We start from the raw sequence: 19,139 nt of genomic DNA, 5'->3' as shown, positions 1-19,139 counted from the left end.
GCGATGTATGGGACCCTAAACCACAGAGAACAGATGTACATCTTGGCTCTAACATGTGTGTAAACCGTGTAAACTAAAAAAATGCGTTGCATACAATCTTGCATCAAAGAAATTAGAGTGTGCAGGATACGATTGGCGGCGCCACCGTCGCGGCTGAGAACACTTGTCTGAACAATGAAAAAGGCTCAATCATTTCGATAAAAAAAATGTTAACCTCGTTTAAATATAACATTCACTTCAGTATAATTCCAGTTGACTAAAAATAATGCAAAAATGCATTAATATTAACGAAAACATAACAGAAAATTCATTCAAAAATGATTTTTCAAGCGACAACTTGAAATAGTTCCTTTACATATGTTATGTCCAATTTCGTTTTGTTTACCTTCTTTGGCGCGTAAAATTGCAACCCTCTGATGAAGGGCAGTCAGACATTGATCTGATGTCGTTCGTACGGAATATTTTATGCAGTGATTAGATGGTCCAACTTTCTGCTACTGTAGGCTATCATGATTTTGTAAGTGGCGCTATCTAGGTGGATGGTGCACACCCTAGCTCTTTTCAACGTAATTTGGTTTGAATTTTTACACACGTTTTTCAATGCTGTTTGTTCAATGATATACATTTGTTCTCTGTGCCTAAACCAAGTCGAATGCAACTGGTTTGGTCAAAATCGGTTCAGCCAGTGCTGAGAAAACTCAGGTAGAATTTGTTGAGATGAACAACCCTGTAGTCGTCATCGAGTCGACCTAGTCGGCCGAACCCCCTGTCGACCTCACGCGCAGCTGTCAGAGCTGCAAAACAACAACAGCAAATGTGTTGCGTCATCCGTTAGAAAAGCACGCGGTTCAATAAAGTCCTCCAGTTTAATTTTGTTAAACTACGCGTTTTTCTCCGGAACAAATCCGACCAACCTGCCACTCTGCTTATCAGAATTTTGGTCACACACACACACACACACACACACACACACACACACACACACACACACACACACACACACACACACACACACACCCGTGAACCGTGGGGACAGGTGAGGGTCCCTGCGGAGCTTAGCTGCCAGCTACCGGGCGGGTTGCAGTAGGCGGATAGCTGTCGGCGATTGCATACATTCATTGCATCGCCCCCGGACCAGCAGCGGGAGGATGTCTAGGACGTGGCGGAATTGAACAAGGGCACTGTTTAATTTCTTCGAAAAAACCACATGGGTCCGTAAACACCTCTGTCAAGCGATCGAACGCCGCTATAAGTGTTTTAGCCCAAAACCTCACCAAACCCCGAATCCAAGATGTGATGCGACCCGTGTCGAGGATGCATGGCTGGGGGTTCAACAAATTCCCAGTCGATAACGGAGCCTGTGGGGCACAGGGGCGAACCCCACACGTAATTTGCCCTTACTGCGTCACGGCAGGGCACTGGCGCAGCGGACCGTATTTCCTAGCGACTCGTGGGATTCAAAATGAAGACAAGTGAAACAAACCAACAAAGGGTCCCGATGCGCCCCAAGCATCGGAAAACACGGAGGTAGAAGAGGACGCAAACGTCGAAATGGCAGGAGGCGAGTCAAACGGCGGCGACACAGCAGGCGGAGTGGCGAGCGCGTTCCGTGGAAGCGGGAAGGTGTTGAGATCCCCAGTGTTGAACCAGGCGGCTGCTTCGAGTCAGCAGATAGGAGTAATTGGAGAGGAGACTCCCAAGTCATCCTTGTTGAACTTCGCCGGCAGTACCCCTCAGGACGGAGTCCTGCTTGGAAGGACCGCGTTACAGGAGGTCAGGAGGAGGGTCAACGAACTCTTTGATTTCATCAAGGACAAAAACAACGTCCACACCAGAATCAAGCAGATGGTGAATGGAGTCAAGGCAGCCATGAATGCCGCAGAGCGCGAAAACAACTCGCTGGTGGTGACGCGGAATTCACTGAAGCTCAGAGCTGAAAGAGCCGAAGAAACACTGAATGCAAAACTGGAGGAGGAAGCGCTACGGGAGAAAGAACCGAAAACGCCGCCCGGCCCAAGCTCTAAAAGGGACAGGGAAACGCCTGGAGAGGAGGAGGACGCAAAGAAGCAGAAGCAGGGGAATGGAGACAGTCCGGACCCGGCGAAGGAACCAGAACCAACCCCAGGGAAGGAGAAGGAATGGGAGAAGGTCAAGAAGAAGAAGCGGAAGAAAAAAAAGGGAAGCAGAACGAGGACACCCAAAAACCCAAGTTTCGCAGGGAGCGTAACAAAGGCGAGGCTTTGGTGGTCGAGGTGAAGGAAGGTGTTTCGTACGCAGACCTCCTCCGGAAAGTACGAACCGATCCGGAACTCAAGGAGCTTGGCGAGAACGTGGTTAAAACCAGGCGCACCCAAACCGGAGCGATGCTTTTGAGCTGAAGAAGGATCCCGCGGTCAAGAGCTCAGCTTTTAAGTCCCTCGTCGAGAAAGCCGTAGGCTACGAGTCGAAGGTAAGAGCGCTATCACCGGAGACAACGATCGAGTGCAGGAACTTGGACGAGATCACGACGGAGGAAGAGCTAGAAGATGCGCTGATCGTTCTTCTGGATGACCGTACGACACCGATGGCAATCCGGTTGAGGAAAGCCTACGGCGGCACGCAAATTGCGTCGATCCGACTATCGACGCCTTCGGCGTCTAAGCTGCTGGAAACCGGCAAGGTCAAAGTAGGGTGGTCGGTGTGCCCACTGAGGCCTGTTCCTCGAGTGACCCAGCAGATGACGAGGTGTTTCCGCTGTATGGGCTTCGGCCACCAGGCGAGAAATTGCGACGGTCCCGATCGAACCAACAGTTGCAGAAGGTGTGGTAGAGAAGGCCACATGGCAAGAGACTGCAAAAATCAGCCGAAGTGCGTGCTCTGTAAAGAAGGCGACGGCAATAGCCATGCGACGGGTGGCTTTAATTGCCCGGTGTACAAGAAGCTGGCCTCGGGCAAAAAGTAATGGAGGTGTCCCAGGTGAACCTCAATCACTGCGACACTGCACAGCAACTGCTGTGGCAGTCGACCGCGGAGACGGGGTGTGACGTGGCAATTATTGCAGAACCGTACCGAGTTCCACACGACAACGGAAACTGGGCCGCGGATACAGCAAGAATGGCGGCGATACACGTGATGGGGCGGTACCCCATACAGGAAGTGGTCTCGAGGGCGTTTGAAGGATTCGTGATCGCCAAAGTAAACGGAACCTTCTTCTGTAGCTGCTATGCTCCCCAAGATGGACCTTGGAGCAGTTTCAGCAGATGCTGGATAGTCTGACCGATGAACTGATCGGACGAAGCCCGATCGTTATCGGAGGTGACTTCAACGCGTGGGCGGTCGAGTGGGGTAGCAGATGCACCAATGCTAGGGGCATAGCCTAATGGAAGCTCTGGCAAAGCTAGACGTTAGGCTGGCGAATCGCGGAACCAGCAGTACCTTCCGCAAAGACGGTCGTGAGTCCATTATCGACGTTACGTTCTGTAGCCCGCGACTGGCGGCCGACATGAACTGGAGGGTGAGTGAGGACTATACCCATAGCGATCACCAAGCGATCCGGTACAGCATCGGGAGACGAGCCCCTGTACCAGATAGGAGCAGCCGGTCCTACGGAAGGAAATGGAAGCTGCAGTACTTCGACGAGGGTCTCTTCGTGGAAGCGCTCCATTGGTGTGATGGTCCCCAAGACTTGAGTGCCGACGTGCTAACAGCACAACTGGTGACAGCATGCGACACAACCATGCCGCGGAGACTGGAGCCAAGGAACTGTCGTCGTCCAGCCTACTGGTGGAATGAAGAACTCGGTACCCTTCGGGCAAGTTGCCTCAGCGCCAGAAGACGAGTCCAGAGAGCAAGATCCGAAGCAACTAGAGAGGAGTGCAGAGAGGAGTACCGGTCTGCAAAGGCCGCGCTCAAGAAAGCGATCAAATGCAGCAAGACAAACTGCTTCAAGGAGTTATGCCAAGACGCTGATGCAAACCCTTGGGGAGCGCATATCGTGTAGCGATGGCGAAGATCAGAGGCCCATCGATGGTGGCTGAAACGTGTCCCGACAAGCTGAAGGTCATTGTGGAAGGGCTCTTCCCAAGACATGACCCAACGACATGGCCTCCTACACCGTACAACGACGAAGGGGTAGCAACGCCGAAGGTCATCTGATCACCAACGAGGAACTTGTGGCAGTAGCGAAGAGATTGAAGGTGAAGAAAGCTCCCGGTCCGGATGGAATCCCGAATTTCGCCCTGAAATCGGCGGTTCTAGCATTCCCGGACAGGTTTCGAACAGTCCTGCAGGAATGCCTGGACGAAGGACACTTCCCCGACCCGTGGAAGATTCAAAAGCTCGTGTTGCTGCCGAAGCCAGGCAAACCACCGGGGGACCCATCATCGTATAGGCCTATATGTTTGCTGGACACCCTCGGAAAGCTTCTGGAACGGATCATCCTTAACCGGCTGACCAAGTACACGGAGAGCGAGCATGGCTTAGCAGCGAGGCAGTTCGGCTTCCGTAAAGGGAGATCCACGGTGGACGCCATCCGGAGAGTGGTCGAGAAAGCCGACGAAGCGCGGAGGAAAAAACGCAGGGGGAACCGTTGCTGCGCAATAGTCACGATTGACGTCAAGAACGCGTTCAACAGTGCGAGCTGGGCGGCCATAGCAGCAGCGCTGCACAAAATGAAGGTGCCTGACTATTTGTGCATGATCTTGAAGAGCTACTTCGAGAACCGCGTGCTGGTCTACGACACTGCCGATGGACAAAAAACCGTTGTTGTTACCGCGGGAGTTCCACAGGGATCCATTCTGGGTTCAGCACTGTGGAATGGAATGTATGACGGAGTGTTGACACTGGGACTACCCAACGGCGTAGAGATTGTGGGCTTTGCAGACGACATAGTGCTGACGGTAACCGGCGAAAATGTCGAGGAGGTCGAAGTGCTGGCTATGGAGGCAATCGCAATGATCGAGAACTGGATGCTCGAGGTGAAGCTGCGGATCGCTCACCACAAGACGGAGATGGTGCTGGTTAGTAACCACAAGAAGGTGCAGCAGGCCCAAATTCACGTTGGAGAACACGTCGTGCACTCGAAGAGAGCGCTCAAGTACCTCGGGGTGATGGTGGATGACCGGCTGAACTTCAACAGCCACGTCGATTACGCCTGCGAGAAGGCGGCTAAGGCGATCATGGCACTGTCGAGGATGATGCCGAACAACGCTGGACCCAGGAGCAGTAGGCGCCGCCTCTTGGCAAGTGTCGCGACGTCCATACTTAGGTACGGCGGACCGGTATGGTGGACGGCGCTGGGGACGAAGCGAAATCGAGCGCTGCTCGACAGAACGCAGAGACTGATGGCCATGCGGGTTGCAAGCGCGTACAGGACCATTTCGTCGGAAGCAGTTGGCGTCATAGCCGGAATGATCCCCATCGGCATCACACTGGAGGAGGACACCGTGCGCTACACCCGGAGAGGCACGAGAGGTATCCGGGAAGCTGCGAGAGCCGAATCGCTGGCAAGGTGGCAACGTGAGTGGGACACCACGGAGAAAGGCAGATGGACGCATCGGCTTATCCCGTCCGTATCCACGTGGGTGAGCAGAAGGCATGGAGAGGTCACCTTCCACCTCACACAGTTCCTGTCGGGCCATGGCTGCTTCAGGAAGTACCTGCACAGGTTTGGACATGCAGAGTCTCCTCTCTGTCCGGACTGCGTCGATTGCGAGGAAACACCGGAGCACGTGGTGTTCGCCTGCCCTCGCTTCGAGGCAGCGCGAAGCGAAATGCTGGCCATTATCGGAGCGGACACCAGCCCGGATAATGTGGTGCGAAGAATGTGCAGCGACATCGCCAAGTGGAATGCGGTCGTCGGAGCGGTGACGCAGATCACTTCGGCTCTCCAGCGGAAATGGAGAGACGATCAGAGGAGGAACGACTAGGAGCATAGTCGAAAACCCACGAGTGTGGCTGTGAAGGAGAGCACGTTATGATGGTCGGCTCTACCAAATCGGTACACGTCTCGATGGTCACAGGAGTCGAGAACCCACGAGTGTGGCTGTGAAGGAGAGCACGTTATGACGGTTGGCTCTACCAAATCGGTACACGTCTCGATGGTCAAGGAGAGGGCTGCATATGACTAGCCGATCAAAAGCAACGCGATTCTTGGGCGCGGTTAAACCCTCGCATGGACTCATATGTATGTAGGACAGGAAATGGTTCTAGCACCCGGCATGGATCCTGTAAGTAGACTAGTGCAGAAAATGCAACGCCTCCCCCCGAAGTTATACCGAAAGGTGGTCCCGGGGGGACAAGGGCACGGCGTTCAAGGACTGGTTTAGTGGGTCAGGAAAACTCTTTTTGTTTTCCCAACCCCACACTACCTGAGGAATGAATTCTCAGGTGTCTGGTAGCAGATTCCGACCTTGTAAAAAAAAAAAAAAAAACACACACACACACACACACACACACACGTGAACCGTGGGGACAGGTGAGGGTCCCTGCGGAGCTTAGCTGCCAGCTACCGGGCGGGTTGCAGTAGGCGGATAGCTGTCGGCGATTGCATACATTCATTGCATCGCCCCGGACCAGCAGCGGAGGATGTCTAGGACGTGGCGGAATTGAACAAGGGCACTGTTTAATTTCTTCGAAAAAACCACATGGGTCCGTAAACACCTCTGTCAAGCGATCGAACGCCGCTATAAGTGTTTTAGCCCAAAACCTCACCAAACCCCGAATCCAAGATGTGATGCGACCCGTGTCGAGGATGCATGGCTGGGGGTTCAACAAATTCCCAGTCGATAACGGAGCCTGTGGGGCACAGGGGCGAACCCCACACGTAATTTGCCCTTACTGCGTCACGGCAGGGCACTGGCGCAGCGGACCGTATTTCCTAGCGACTCGTGGGATTCAAAATGAAGACAAGTGAAACAAACCAACAAAGGGTCCCGATGCGCCCCAAGCATCGGAAAACACGGAGGTAGAAGAGGACGCAAACGTCGAAATGGCAGGAGGCGAGTCAAACGGCGGCGACACAGCAGGCGGAGTGGCGAGCGCGTTCCGTGGAAGCGGGAAGGTGTTGAGATCCCCAGTGTTGAACCAGGCGGCTGCTTCGAGTCAGCAGATAGGAGTAATTGGAGAGGAGACTCCCAAGTCATCCTTGTTGAACTTCGCCGGCAGTACCCCTCAGGACGGAGTCCTGCTTGGAAGGACCGCGTTACAGGAGGTCAGGAGGAGGGTCAACGAACTCTTTGATTTCATCAAGGACAAAAACAACGTCCACACCAGAATCAAGCAGATGGTGAATGGAGTCAAGGCAGCCATGAATGCCGCAGAGCGCGAAAACAACTCGATGGTGGTGACGCGGAATTCACTGAAGCTCAGAGCTGAAAGAGCCGAAGAAACACTGAATGCAAAACTGGAGGAGGAAGCGCTACGGGAGAAAGAACCGAAAACGCCGCCCGGCCCAAGCTCTAAAAGGGACAGGGAAACGCCTGGAGAGGAGGAGGACGCAAAGAAGCAGAAGCAGGGAATGGAGACAGTCCGGACCCGGCGAAGGAACCAGAACCAACCCCAGGGAAGGAGAAGGAATGGGAGAAGGTCAAGAAGAAGAAGCGGAAGAAAAAGGAAGCAGAACGAGGACACCCAAAAACCCAAGTTTCGCAGGGAGCGTAACAAAGGCGAGGCTTTGGTGGTCGAGGTGAAGGAAGGTGTTTCGTACGCAGACCTCCTCCGGAAAGTACGAACCGATCCGGAACTCAAGGAGCTTGGCGAGAACGTGGTTAAAACCAGGCGCACCCAAACCGGAGCGATGCTTTTTGAGCTGAAGAAGGATCCCGCGGTCAAGAGCTCAGCTTTTAAGTTCCTCGTCGAGAAACCGTAGGCTACGAGTCGAAGGTAAGAGCGCTATCACCGGAGACAACGATCGAGTGCAGGAACCTGGACGAGATCACGACGGAGGAAGAGCTAGAAGATGCGCTGATCGTTCTTCTGGATGACCGTACGACACCGATGGCAATCCGGTTGAGGAAAGCCTACGGCGGCACGCAAATTGCGTCGATCCGACTATCGACGCCTTCGGCGTCTAAGCTGCTGGAAACCGGCAAGGTCAAAGTAGGGTGGTCGGTGTGCCCACTGAGGCCTGTTCCTCGAGTGACCCAGCAGATGACGAGGTGTTTCCGCTGTATGGGTTTCGGCCACCAGGCGAGAAATTGCGACGGTCCCGATCGAACCAACAGTTGCAGAAGGTGTGGTAGAGAAGGCCACATGGCAAGAGACTGCAAAAATCAGCCGAAGTGCGTGCTCTGTAAAGAAGGCGACGGCAATAGCCATGCGACGGGTGGCTTTAATTGCCCGGTGTACAAGAAGCTGGCCTCGGGCAAAAAGTAATGGAGGTGTCCCAGGTGAACCTCAATCACTGCGACACTGCACAGCAACTGCTGTGGCAGTCGACCGCGGAGACGGGTGTGACGTGGCAATTATTGCAGAACCGTACCGAGTTCCACACGACAACGGAAACTGGGCCGCGGATACAGCAAGAATGGCGGCGATACACGTGATGGGGCGGTACCCCATACAGGAAGTGGTCTCGAGGGCGTTTGAAGGATTCGTGATCGCCAAAGTAAACGGAACCTTCTTCTGTAGCTGCTATGCTCCCCAAGATGGACCTTGGAGCAGTTTCAGCAGATGCTGGATAGTCTGACCGATGAACTGATCGGACGAAGCCCGATCGTTATCGGAGGTGACTTCAACGCGTGGGCGGTCGAGTGGGGTAGCAGATGCACCAATGCTAGGGGCATAGCCTAATGGAAGCTCTGGCAAAGCTAGACGTTAGGCTGGCGAATCGCGGAACCAGCAGTACCTTCCGCAAAGACGGTCGTGAGTCCATTATCGACGTTACGTTCTGTAGCCCGCGACTGGCGGCCGACATGAACTGGAGGGTGAGTGAGGACTATACCCATAGCGATCACCAAGCGATCCGGTACAGCATCGGGAGACGAGCCCTGTACCAGATAGGAGCAGCCGGTCCTACGGAAGGAAATGAAAGCTGCAGTACTTCGACGAGGGTCTCTTCGTGGAAGCGCTCCATTGGTGTGATGGTCCCCAAGACTTGAGTGCCGACGTGCTAACAGCACAACTGGTGACAGCATGCGACACAACCATGCCGCGGAGACTGGAGCCAAGGAACTGTCGTCGTCCAGCTTACTGGTGGAATGAAGAACTCGGTACCCTTCGGGCAAGTTGCCTCAGCGCCAGAAGACGAGTCCAGAGAGCAAGATCCGAAGCAACTAGAGAGGAGCGCAGAGAGGAGTACCGGTCTGCAAAGGCCGCGCTCAAGAAAGCGATCAAATGCAGCAAGACAAACTGCTTCAAGGAGTTATGCCAAGACGCTGCACAGTGGGCGAAATGGAACCCAAAATCGGACTTAATTGAACGCGGCTGGTTCCCTGGTATGAATAATACTGTTTCTAATGGAAAAAAATCCGGGGAATCGATTGGTGATGGTTTCATCCACCGTACGAAACGGCAAAGGGTCCATTTTGCCCCAATTCCCCATTTTTTAACATTTTTTCTTGAAAATCGGCCTGTATTTAGAGCGGAGGCTTTATGCGGCCTTCCAAAATGCACTTAACTTATGTGAAAATGTCCCAGGAATCCAGTAAAAATAACCACTTGCTCCGCAAAAATCATCTAGGGTTCATTTAACCCCAATTCCGCTATAAAAGCATTTTTGGCCGTTTTCAAATGTTAGGTCAGATTTTAAAAATCTGAAAATATTTTTATCGTAAAGATCAGACAATTTTACATAAGAATGACGATTTACACTTGAAAGTTTGACACATTTATGTTGATATAGAAATTAAACTAAATTAAATGATTGAAGAATCACTTTTGGGCCAATTCCCAAACGCAGAATAAACTGCCTTTCACATACATTTTATCTTTATCAACATAAATGTGTCAAACTATCAGTGCAAATCGTCATTCTTATGTAAAATTGTCTGATCTTCCCGATAAAAATATTTTAAAATCTGACCTAACTGAAAACGGCAAAAAGCTTATAGGGAATTGAGTTAATTTTGCAGTGCGTTATTTACTGGGACATTTCACATGAGATAAGTGCATTTGAAGCACCATTCAGAAAAATGACCAAAATGGGGAATTGGTGAAATGAACTGCTATAAATGCGTGGACTCATCTGGGCCATTTTAAAGAAACACTATTATTCATACCAGGGAACCAGCCGCGTTCTATTAAGTCCGATTTTGGGTTCCATTTCGCCCACTGTGCGCTGATGCAAACCCTTGGGGGAGCGCATATCGTGTAGCGATGGCGAAGATCAGAGGCCCATCGATGGTGGCTGAAACGTGTCCCGACAAGCTGAAGGTCATTGTGGAAGGGCTCTTCCCAAGACATGACCCAACGACATGGCCTCCTACACCGTACAACGACGAAGGGGGTAGCAACGCCGAAGGTCATCTGATCACCAGCGAGGAACTTGTGGCAGTACCGAAGAGATTGAAGGTGAAGAAAGCTCCCGGCCCGGATGGAATCCCGAATTTCGCCCTGAAATCGGCGGTTCTAGCATTCCCGGACAGGTTTCGAACAGTCCTGCAGAAATGCCTGGACGAAGGACACTTCCCCGACCCGTGGAAGGTTCAAAAGCTCGTGTTGCTGCCGAAGCCAGGCAAACCACCGGGGACCCATCATCGTATAGGCCTATATGTTTGCTGGACACCCTCGGAAAGCTTCTGGAACGGATCATCCTTAACCGGCTGACCAAGTACACGGAGAGCGAGCATGGCTTAGCAGCGAGGCAGTTCGGCTTCCGTAAAGGAGATCCACGGTGGACGCCATCCGGAAAGTGGTCGAAAGCCGACGAAGCGCGGAGGAAAAACGCAGGGGAACCGTTGCTGCGCAATAGTCACGATTGACGTCAAGAACGCGTTCAACAGTGCGAGCTGGGCGGCCATAGCAGCAGCGCTGCACAAAATGAAGGTGCCTGACTATTTGTGCAGGATCTTGAAGAGCTACTTCGAGAACCGCGTGCTGGTCTACGACACTGCCGATGGACAAAAAACCGTTGTTGTTACCGCGGGAGTTCCATTCTGGGTTCAGCACTGTGGAATGGAATGTATGACGGAGTGTTGACACTGGGACTACCCAACGGCGTAGAGATTGTTGGCTTTGCAGACGACATAGTGCTGACGGTAACCGGCGAAAATGTCGAGGAGGTCGAAGTGCTGGCTATGGAGGCAATCGCAATGATCGAGAACTGGATGCTCGAGGTGAAGCTGCGGATCGCTCACCACAAGACGGAGATGGTGCTGGTTAGTAACCACAAGAAGGTGCAGCAGGCCCAGATACACGTTGGAGAACACGTCGTGCACTCGAAGAGCGCTCAAGTACCTCGGGGTGATGGTGGATGACCGGCTGAACTTCAACAGCCACGTCGATTACGCCTGCGAGAAGGCGGCTAAGGCGATCATGGCACTGTCGAAGATGATGCCGAACAACGCTGGACCCAGGAGCAGTAGGCGCCGCCTCTTGGCAAGTGTCGCGACGTCCATACTTAGGTACGGCGGACCGGTATGGTGGACGGCGCTGGGGACGAAGCGAAATCGAGCGCTGCTCGACAGAACGCAGAGACTGATGGCCATGCGGGTTGCAAGCGCGTACAGGACCATTTCGTCGGAAGCAGTTGGCGTCATAGCCGGAATGATCCCCATCGGCATCACACTGGAGGAGGACACCGTGCGCTACACCCGGAGAGCACGAGAGGTATCCGGGAAGCTGCGAGAGCCGAATCGCTGGCAAGGTGGCAACGTGAGTGGGACACCACGGAGAAAGGCAGATGGACGCATCGGCTTATCCCGTCCGTATCCACGTGGGTGAGCAGAAGGCATGGAGAGATCACCTTCCACCTCACACAGTTCCTGTCGGGCCATGGCTGCTTCAGGAAGTACCTGCACAGGTTTGGACATGCAGAGTCTCCTCTCTGTCCGGACTGCGTCGATTGCGAGGAAACACCGGAGCACGTGGTGTTCGCCTGCCCTCGCTTCGAGGCAGCGCGAAGCGAAATGCTGGCCATTATCGGAGCGGACACCAGCCCGGATAATGTGGTGCGAAGAATGTGCAGCGACATCGCCAAGTGGAATGCGGTCGTCGGAGCGGTGACGCAGATCACTTCGGCTCTCCAGCGGAAATGGAGAGACGATCAGAGGAGGAACGACTAGGAGCCTAGTCGAAAACCCACGAGTGTGGCTGTGAAGGAGAGCACGTTATGATGGTCGGCTCTACCAAATCGGTACACGTCTCGATGGTCACAGGAGTCGAGAACCCACGAGTGTGGCTGTGAAGGAGAGCACGTTATGACGGTTGGCTCTACCAAATCGGTACACGTCTCGATGGTCAAGGAGAGGGCTGCATATGACTAGCCGATCAAAAGCAACGCGATTCTTGGGCGCGGTTAAACCCTCGCATGGACTCATATGTATGTAGGACAGGAAATGGTTCTAGCACCCGGCATGGATCCTGTAAGTAGACTAGTGCAGAAAATGCAACGCCTCCCCCAGTTATACCGAAAGGTGGTCCCGGGGGACAAGGGCACGGCGTTCAAGGACTGGTTTAGTGGGTCAGGAAAACTCTTTTTTGTTTTCCCAACCCCACACTACCTGAGAAACGAATTCTCAGGTGTCTGGTAGCAGATTCCGACCTTGTAAAAAAAAAAAAAAAACACACACACACACACACACACACACACACACACACACACACACACACATATATATATATATATATAAAAGTACAAGTGCGTGCTCTGCAAAGAAGGCGATGGCAATAGCCATGCGACGGGTGGCTTTAATTGCCCGGTGTACAAGAAGCTGGCCTCGGGCAAAAAGTAATGGAGGTGTCCCAGGTGAACCTCAATCACTGCGACACTGCACAGCAACTGCTGTGGCAGTCGACCGCGGAGACGGGGTGTGATGAGGCAATTATTGCAGAACCGTACCGAGTTCCACACGACAACGGAAACTGGGCCGCGGATACAGGTAGAATGGCGGCGATATACGTAATGGGGTGGTACCTCATACAGGAAGTGGTCTCGAGGGCGTTTGAAGGGTTCGTGATTGCCAAAGTGAACGGAACCTTCTTCTGTAGCTGCTATGCTCCCCCAAGATGGAGCTTAGAGCAGTTTCAGCAGATGCTGGATTGTCTGACCGACGAACTGATCGGACGAAGCCCGATCGTTATCGGAGGTGACTTCAACGGGTGGGCGGTCGAGTGGGGTAGCAGATGCACCTATGCTAGGGGGCATAGCCTAATGGAAGCTCTGGCAAAACTGGACGTTAGGCTGGCGAATCGAGGAATCAGCAGTACCTTCCGCAAAGACGATCGTGAGTCCATTATCGACGTTACGTTCTGTAGCCCGCGACTGGCGGCCGACATGAACTGGAGGGTGAGTGAGGACTATACCCATAGCGATCACCAAGCGATCCGGTACAGCATCGGGAGACGAGCCCCTGTACCAGAAAGGAGCAACCAGTCCAACGGGAGGAAATGGAATCCCGAATTTCGCCCTGAAATCGGCGGTTCAAGCATTCCCGGACAGGTTTCGAACAGTCCTGCAGAAATGCCTGGACGAAGGACACTTCCCCGACCCGTGGAAGGTTCAAAAGCTCGTGTTGCTGCCAAAGCCAGGCAAACCACCGGGGGACCCATCATCGTATAGGCCTATATGTTTGCTGGACACCCTCGGAAAGCTTCTGGAACGGATCATCCTTAACCGGCTGACCAAGTACAGAGAGCGAGCATGGCTTAGCAGCGAGGCAGTTCGGCTTCCGTAAAGGGAGATCCACGGTGAACGCCATCCGGAAAGTGGTCGAGAAAGCCGACGAAGCGCGGAAGAAAAAACGCAGAGGGAACCGTTGCTGCGCAATAGTCACGATTGACGTCAAGAACGCATTCAACAGTGCGAGCTGAGCGGCCAAAGCAGCAGCGCTGCACAAAATGAAGGTGGCTGACTATTTGTGCATGATCTTGAAGAGCTACTTCGAGAACCGCGTGCTGGTCTATGACACTGCCGATGGACAAAAAACCGTTGTTGTTAGCGCGGGAGTTCCACAGGGTTCTATTCTGGGTTCAGCACTGTGGAACGGAATGTATGACGGAGTGTTGACACTGGGGCTACCCAACGGCGTGGAGATCGTTGGCTTTGCAGACGACATAGTGCTGGCGGTAACCGGCGAAAATGTCGAGGAGGTCGAAATTCTGGCTACGGAGGCCATTGCAATGATCGAGAACTGGATGCTCCAGGTGAAGCTGCGGATCGCTCACCACAAGACGGAGATGGTTCTGGTTAGTAACCACAAGAAGGTGCAGCAGGCCCAGATACAAGTTGGGGAGCACGTAGTGCACTCGAAGAGAGCGCTCAAGTACCTCGGGGTGATGGTGGATGACCAGCTGAACTTCAACAGTCACGTCGATTACGCCTGCGAGAAGGCGGCTAAGGCGATCATGGCACTGTCGAGGATGATGCCGAACAACGCTGGACCTAGGAGCAGTAGGCGCCGCCTCTTGGCAAGTGTCGCGACTTCCATACTTAGGTACGGCGGACCGGTATGGTGGACGGCGCTGGGGACGAAGCGAAATCGAGCGCTGCTCGACAGAACGCAGAGACTGATGGCCATGCGGGTTGCAAGCGCATACAGGACCATCTCGTCGGAAGCAGTTGGCGTCATAGCCGGAATGATCCCCATCGGCATCACACTGGAGGAGGACACCGTGCGCTACACCCGAAGAGGCACGAGAGGTATCCGGGAAGCTGCGAGAGCCGAATCGCTGGCAAGGTGGCAACGTGAGTGGGACACCACGGAGAAAGGCAGATGGACGCATCGGCTTATCCCGTCCGTATCCACGTGGGTGAGCAGAAGGCACGGAGAGGTCACCTCACACAGTTCCTGTAGGGCCATGGCTGCTTCAGGAAGTACCTGCACAGGTTCGGACATTCAGTGTCTCCTCTCTGTCCGGATTGCAACGAGTGCGAGGAAACACCGGAGCACGTGGTGTTCGCTTGCCCTCGCTTCGAGGCAGCGCGAAGCGAAATGCTGGCAATTATCGGAGCAGACACCAGCCCGGATAATGTGGTGCAGCGACATTGCCAAGTGGAATGCGGTCGTCGGAGCAGTAACGCAGATCACTTCGGCTCTCCAGCGGAAATGGAGAGACGATCAGAGGAGGAACGACTAGGAGCCTAGTCGAAAACCCACGAGTGTGGCTGTGAAGGAGAACACGTTATGATGGTCGGCTCTACCAAATCGGTACACGTCTCGATGGTCACAGGAGTCGAGAACCCACGAGTGTGGCTGTGAAGGAGAGCACGTTATGACGGTTGGCTCTACCAAATCGGTACACGTCTCGATGGTCCAAGGAGAGGGCTGCATATGACTAGCCGATCAAAAGCAACGCGATTCTTGGGCGCGGTTAAACCCTCGCATGGACTCATATGTATGTGGAACAGGAAATGGTTCTAGTACCCGGCATGGATCCTGTAAGTAGACTAGTGCAAAAAATGCAACGCCTCCCCCCGAAGTTATACCGAAAGGTGGTCCCGGGGGGAAAAGGGCATGGCGTTCAAGGACTGGTTTAGTGGGTAGGGAAATTCGTTTTTCCCAACCCCACACTACCTGTGAAATTAATTCTCAGGTGTCTGGTAGCAGATTCCGACCTTGTAAAAAAAAAACACAAACACACAGACATTTGTTCAGTTTTCGATTCTGAGTCGATATGTATACATGAAGGTGGGTCTTTGAGCTTTTCATTTTTAGAGCAGGATTATAGTCTTACCTCAGTGAGGAAGGCAAAATTCCAGAAACATACCAGCTCGCCGCTCCATTGGACTGCACTGCCACAGTTTAACGTAAATTTGTGGTTGGCTGGGTGGAAATTGATTTTAAATGTGTCTTTGATGTTGTGTTATCACCAAATTACAAAACATTTTTGATAACATTGATTTTCAGCAGTTTGATAAATGAGCAGAACAAAGGCGATCGCAAACTATTTCTACTCAGCGACTAAGCGACGTAGCGCAATCGGCCTCTCTAAATCGTTCACTGTACTAACCGAATGGAGTGAGAGCGAGAGCACAGAGAAAGTATTTAGGAGCGAACGGTGTGGAAGTGACAAACGGTAGGAAACGGTCAGGGCAGTTTTTCTTCGCGTTAGATTTGTGGTCGCGAGTGAATAAGTCTTTTTGGAGCAATCAGGACCCTTGTCTACATTAACTATGCATATTACCTTTCGGCTGCGACAGTCTCCATAGTTTTCCTCATTAGTGGATATTGGTCCAAAACAGCGTTGAAATGATCAACACTTAACGAAAAGAGATTACAGTAAGTTTCAGCACGAACACTTGCCACACGTCTGGCATTCGTTAGAAGACAAATTTCTCCGAAATATGATCCATCTGATAATGATGTTGCAACCTACAATAAGAAGAATATGAAAATCACATTCGGTTCTTTTTTGAACAAAAAATAGACGAACACTATTTTAAATTCATACAAACGAATTGTGTTTTAATATTGTGTGTGTGTGTGTGTGTGTGTGTGTGTTTCTTTCTTAATTTATATTTATTCCGATTTTTTTTATTTATATATATTCATTTAATTAAAAAGCATTCTTTTTAATATTTTGTATTTGATTTATTTTACTTACCTCTCCATTAGCCATCACAATGTCTACGATTCCTTCTTGGATAAAATACATTTTTGATCCTATTGTTCCCTCTTTAATCACAATATCACCTGTGGTAACAAAAAATCATTACTATTATTGTTGAGAAATGTCATGAACATCGATTCAATTGAAATTCAGCTACAGCTACAGAAACCAGTCAAATTTAATCAGAATAAAAAAATACTTGATATAGCTTCAAATGACATATTCGACATACCTAACGTAAAATCTGGAGTTTTTTAAGAGTTCCAATAAACCAAATTTCCAGTTTTTGCCTTTTGGGTGTTTTTTGAAACGGTCTAGAGTCAGGGGTATTAAAAACACACACAAAACAAAAGCTGAAAATTTGGATTTTTTCCTTTTTAAAAAAAACTCCAGAAATATTTAATAAATGTACTTAATTTGCTTACCTGGTTGAAATACTTCATATCTTAATTTAGTGACTACATCTGATACAAAGTTAGAGTCAGCATTGGCAAAAAAAGGCACTGAAGCAACCAAAGACCTGAAAGAAAAAAAATGTTTACAAATTTGTAAATTTGTCATTTATTTATAAAAGAATTATGTTATTGCTTATTGCAAGATAAAATCACTTTTCTTCTTCGCTGTGACTGACAGGAGGTTACAGCCGCCGAACTACCACTGTGTAAAAATCAACAGGTTGAACTGAAATTCAGCGTTATTTGGCTGTCAACCGGATTTGTTTTGAATATTTTTGAAAAAGTCAGCAGAAAACTCAAGGCAACCTTTGACAACAGCCAAAAATTTGTTCTGCGGCTGTCATGCGGCCATTCTTCTGCGGTCATATCAGCGTGCGTGAACTCTAATTATTAACGCCCGCGATAATATATGTTTAAGTGATTAAACATTCAGGACAGCAAAATTAAACTAATAAAATGGCAGGCTTTTTACTCCCCTACACCTGGACTGAGCTGACAGACTAATCTCTAGTTAGACCGGGACCAACATTTTCCAACGGAAGACGTGATCAGACAAATCTCGTCTCGAAAAATGCCACCGGGGCCTACTGGGATCGAACCCACTCCAACTGGGGTGAGATGCAATCACCGCGCACTTGTCTAAAAAGCGTAAACATTCTCAATGAACAAGTGTCCAGTTAAGAGTTAACACATGATTATAATTGCCGGACCATCCATAAACCACGTGGACATTTTTTTTTGAAATTCCCCACCCAGTCACGGAATATTCTAGCAGATCTGGTTCTGCCAGAATCCTGCTAGAACGGTTGAACATTTTTGCTAGAATGCTGTTAGAATATCCAGCTCTGCACAGTAGTGGTGGGCAAAACCGCTCATTTCTGTGAGCCGCTCATTTTCGTTCGCTCATTTAAATGAGCGGCTCTTTTGAACGGCTCATCCGCTCATTTCGCTCAATGTCAGAAAATAGACTGGAATGAACTGAAGCAGAGCAATTCTCTACGAAATCGGTCTTTTTTCTTCAATTTTAATTTTTGTATTTTTTAATCCGGCTGAAACTTTTGGTGCCTTCGGTATGCCCAAAGAAGCCATTTTGCATCATTAGTTTGTCCATATAATTTTCCATACAAATTCGGCAGCTGTCCATACAAAAATGATGTATGAAAATTCAAAAATCTGTATCTTTTGAAGGAATTTTTGATCGATTTGGTGTCTTCGGCAAAGTTGTAGGTATGGATACGGACTACACTGGAAAAAATAATACACGGTAAAAAAATTTGGTGATTTTTATTTAACTTTATCACTAAAACTTGATTTACAAAAAACACTATTTTTAATTTTTTTTATTTTTTGATATGTTTTAGAAGACATAAAATGCCAACTTTTCAGAAATTTCCAGGTTGTGCAAAAAATCACTGACCGAGTTATGAATTTTTTAATCAATACTGATTTTTTCAAAAAATCGAAATTTTGGTCGTAAAAATTTTTCAACTTCATTTTTCGATGTAAAATCAAATTTGCAATCAAAAAGTACTTTACTAAAATTTTGATAAAGTGCACCGTTTTCAAGTTATAGCCATATTTAAGTGACTTTTTGAAAATAGTCGCAGTTTTCATTTTTAAATTAGTGCACATGTTTGCCCAGTTTTGAAAAAATATTTTTGAAAAGCTGAGAAAATTCTCTATATTTTATTCGGACTATGTTGATACGACCTTTAGTTGCTGAGATATTGCAATGCAAAGGTTTAAAAACAGGAAAATTGATGTTTTCTAAGTTTCACCCAAACAACCCATTTTCTATCGTCAATATCTCAGCAACTAATGGTCCGATTTTCAATGTTAATATATGAAACAATTGTGAAATTTTTCGATCTTTTCGAAAAAAATATTTGGAATTTTCAAATCAAGACAAACATTTTAAAAGGGCGTAATATTGAATGTTTGGCCTTTGTGAAATGTTAGTCTTGATTTGAAAATTCCAAAATATTTTCGAAGATCGGA

General features: G+C 50.0%; 1 protein-coding gene across 5 annotated transcripts in view; it reads right to left on the bottom strand.

Moving 5' to 3' along the window:
* Positions 1–19,139, bottom strand: part of LOC6048111 (potassium voltage-gated channel subfamily H member 7) — a 142,460-nt gene that overhangs the window by 7,157 nt on the left and 116,164 nt on the right. For all 5 annotated transcript variants that reach the window (XM_038254652.1, XM_038254653.1, XM_038254651.1 and 2 more), the window contains 3 exons: positions 17,112–17,206; positions 16,681–16,769; positions 16,261–16,448 (listed from right to left, as the gene is read on the bottom strand). In XM_038254652.1, the coding sequence (XP_038110580.1) occupies positions 16,261–16,448; positions 16,681–16,769; positions 17,112–17,206 (372 nt within the window). The remainder of the gene's footprint in view (positions 1–16,260; positions 16,449–16,680; positions 16,770–17,111; positions 17,207–19,139) is intronic.

The sequence above is a fragment of the Culex quinquefasciatus genome, chromosome 2 (assembly GCF_015732765.1).
Source record: "Culex quinquefasciatus strain JHB chromosome 2, VPISU_Cqui_1.0_pri_paternal, whole genome shotgun sequence".
Taxonomy (NCBI): domain Eukaryota; kingdom Metazoa; phylum Arthropoda; class Insecta; order Diptera; family Culicidae; genus Culex; species Culex quinquefasciatus.
The sequence above is the reverse complement of the archived record's forward strand: the minus strand, read 5'-3'. Positions and strand labels throughout refer to the sequence as shown.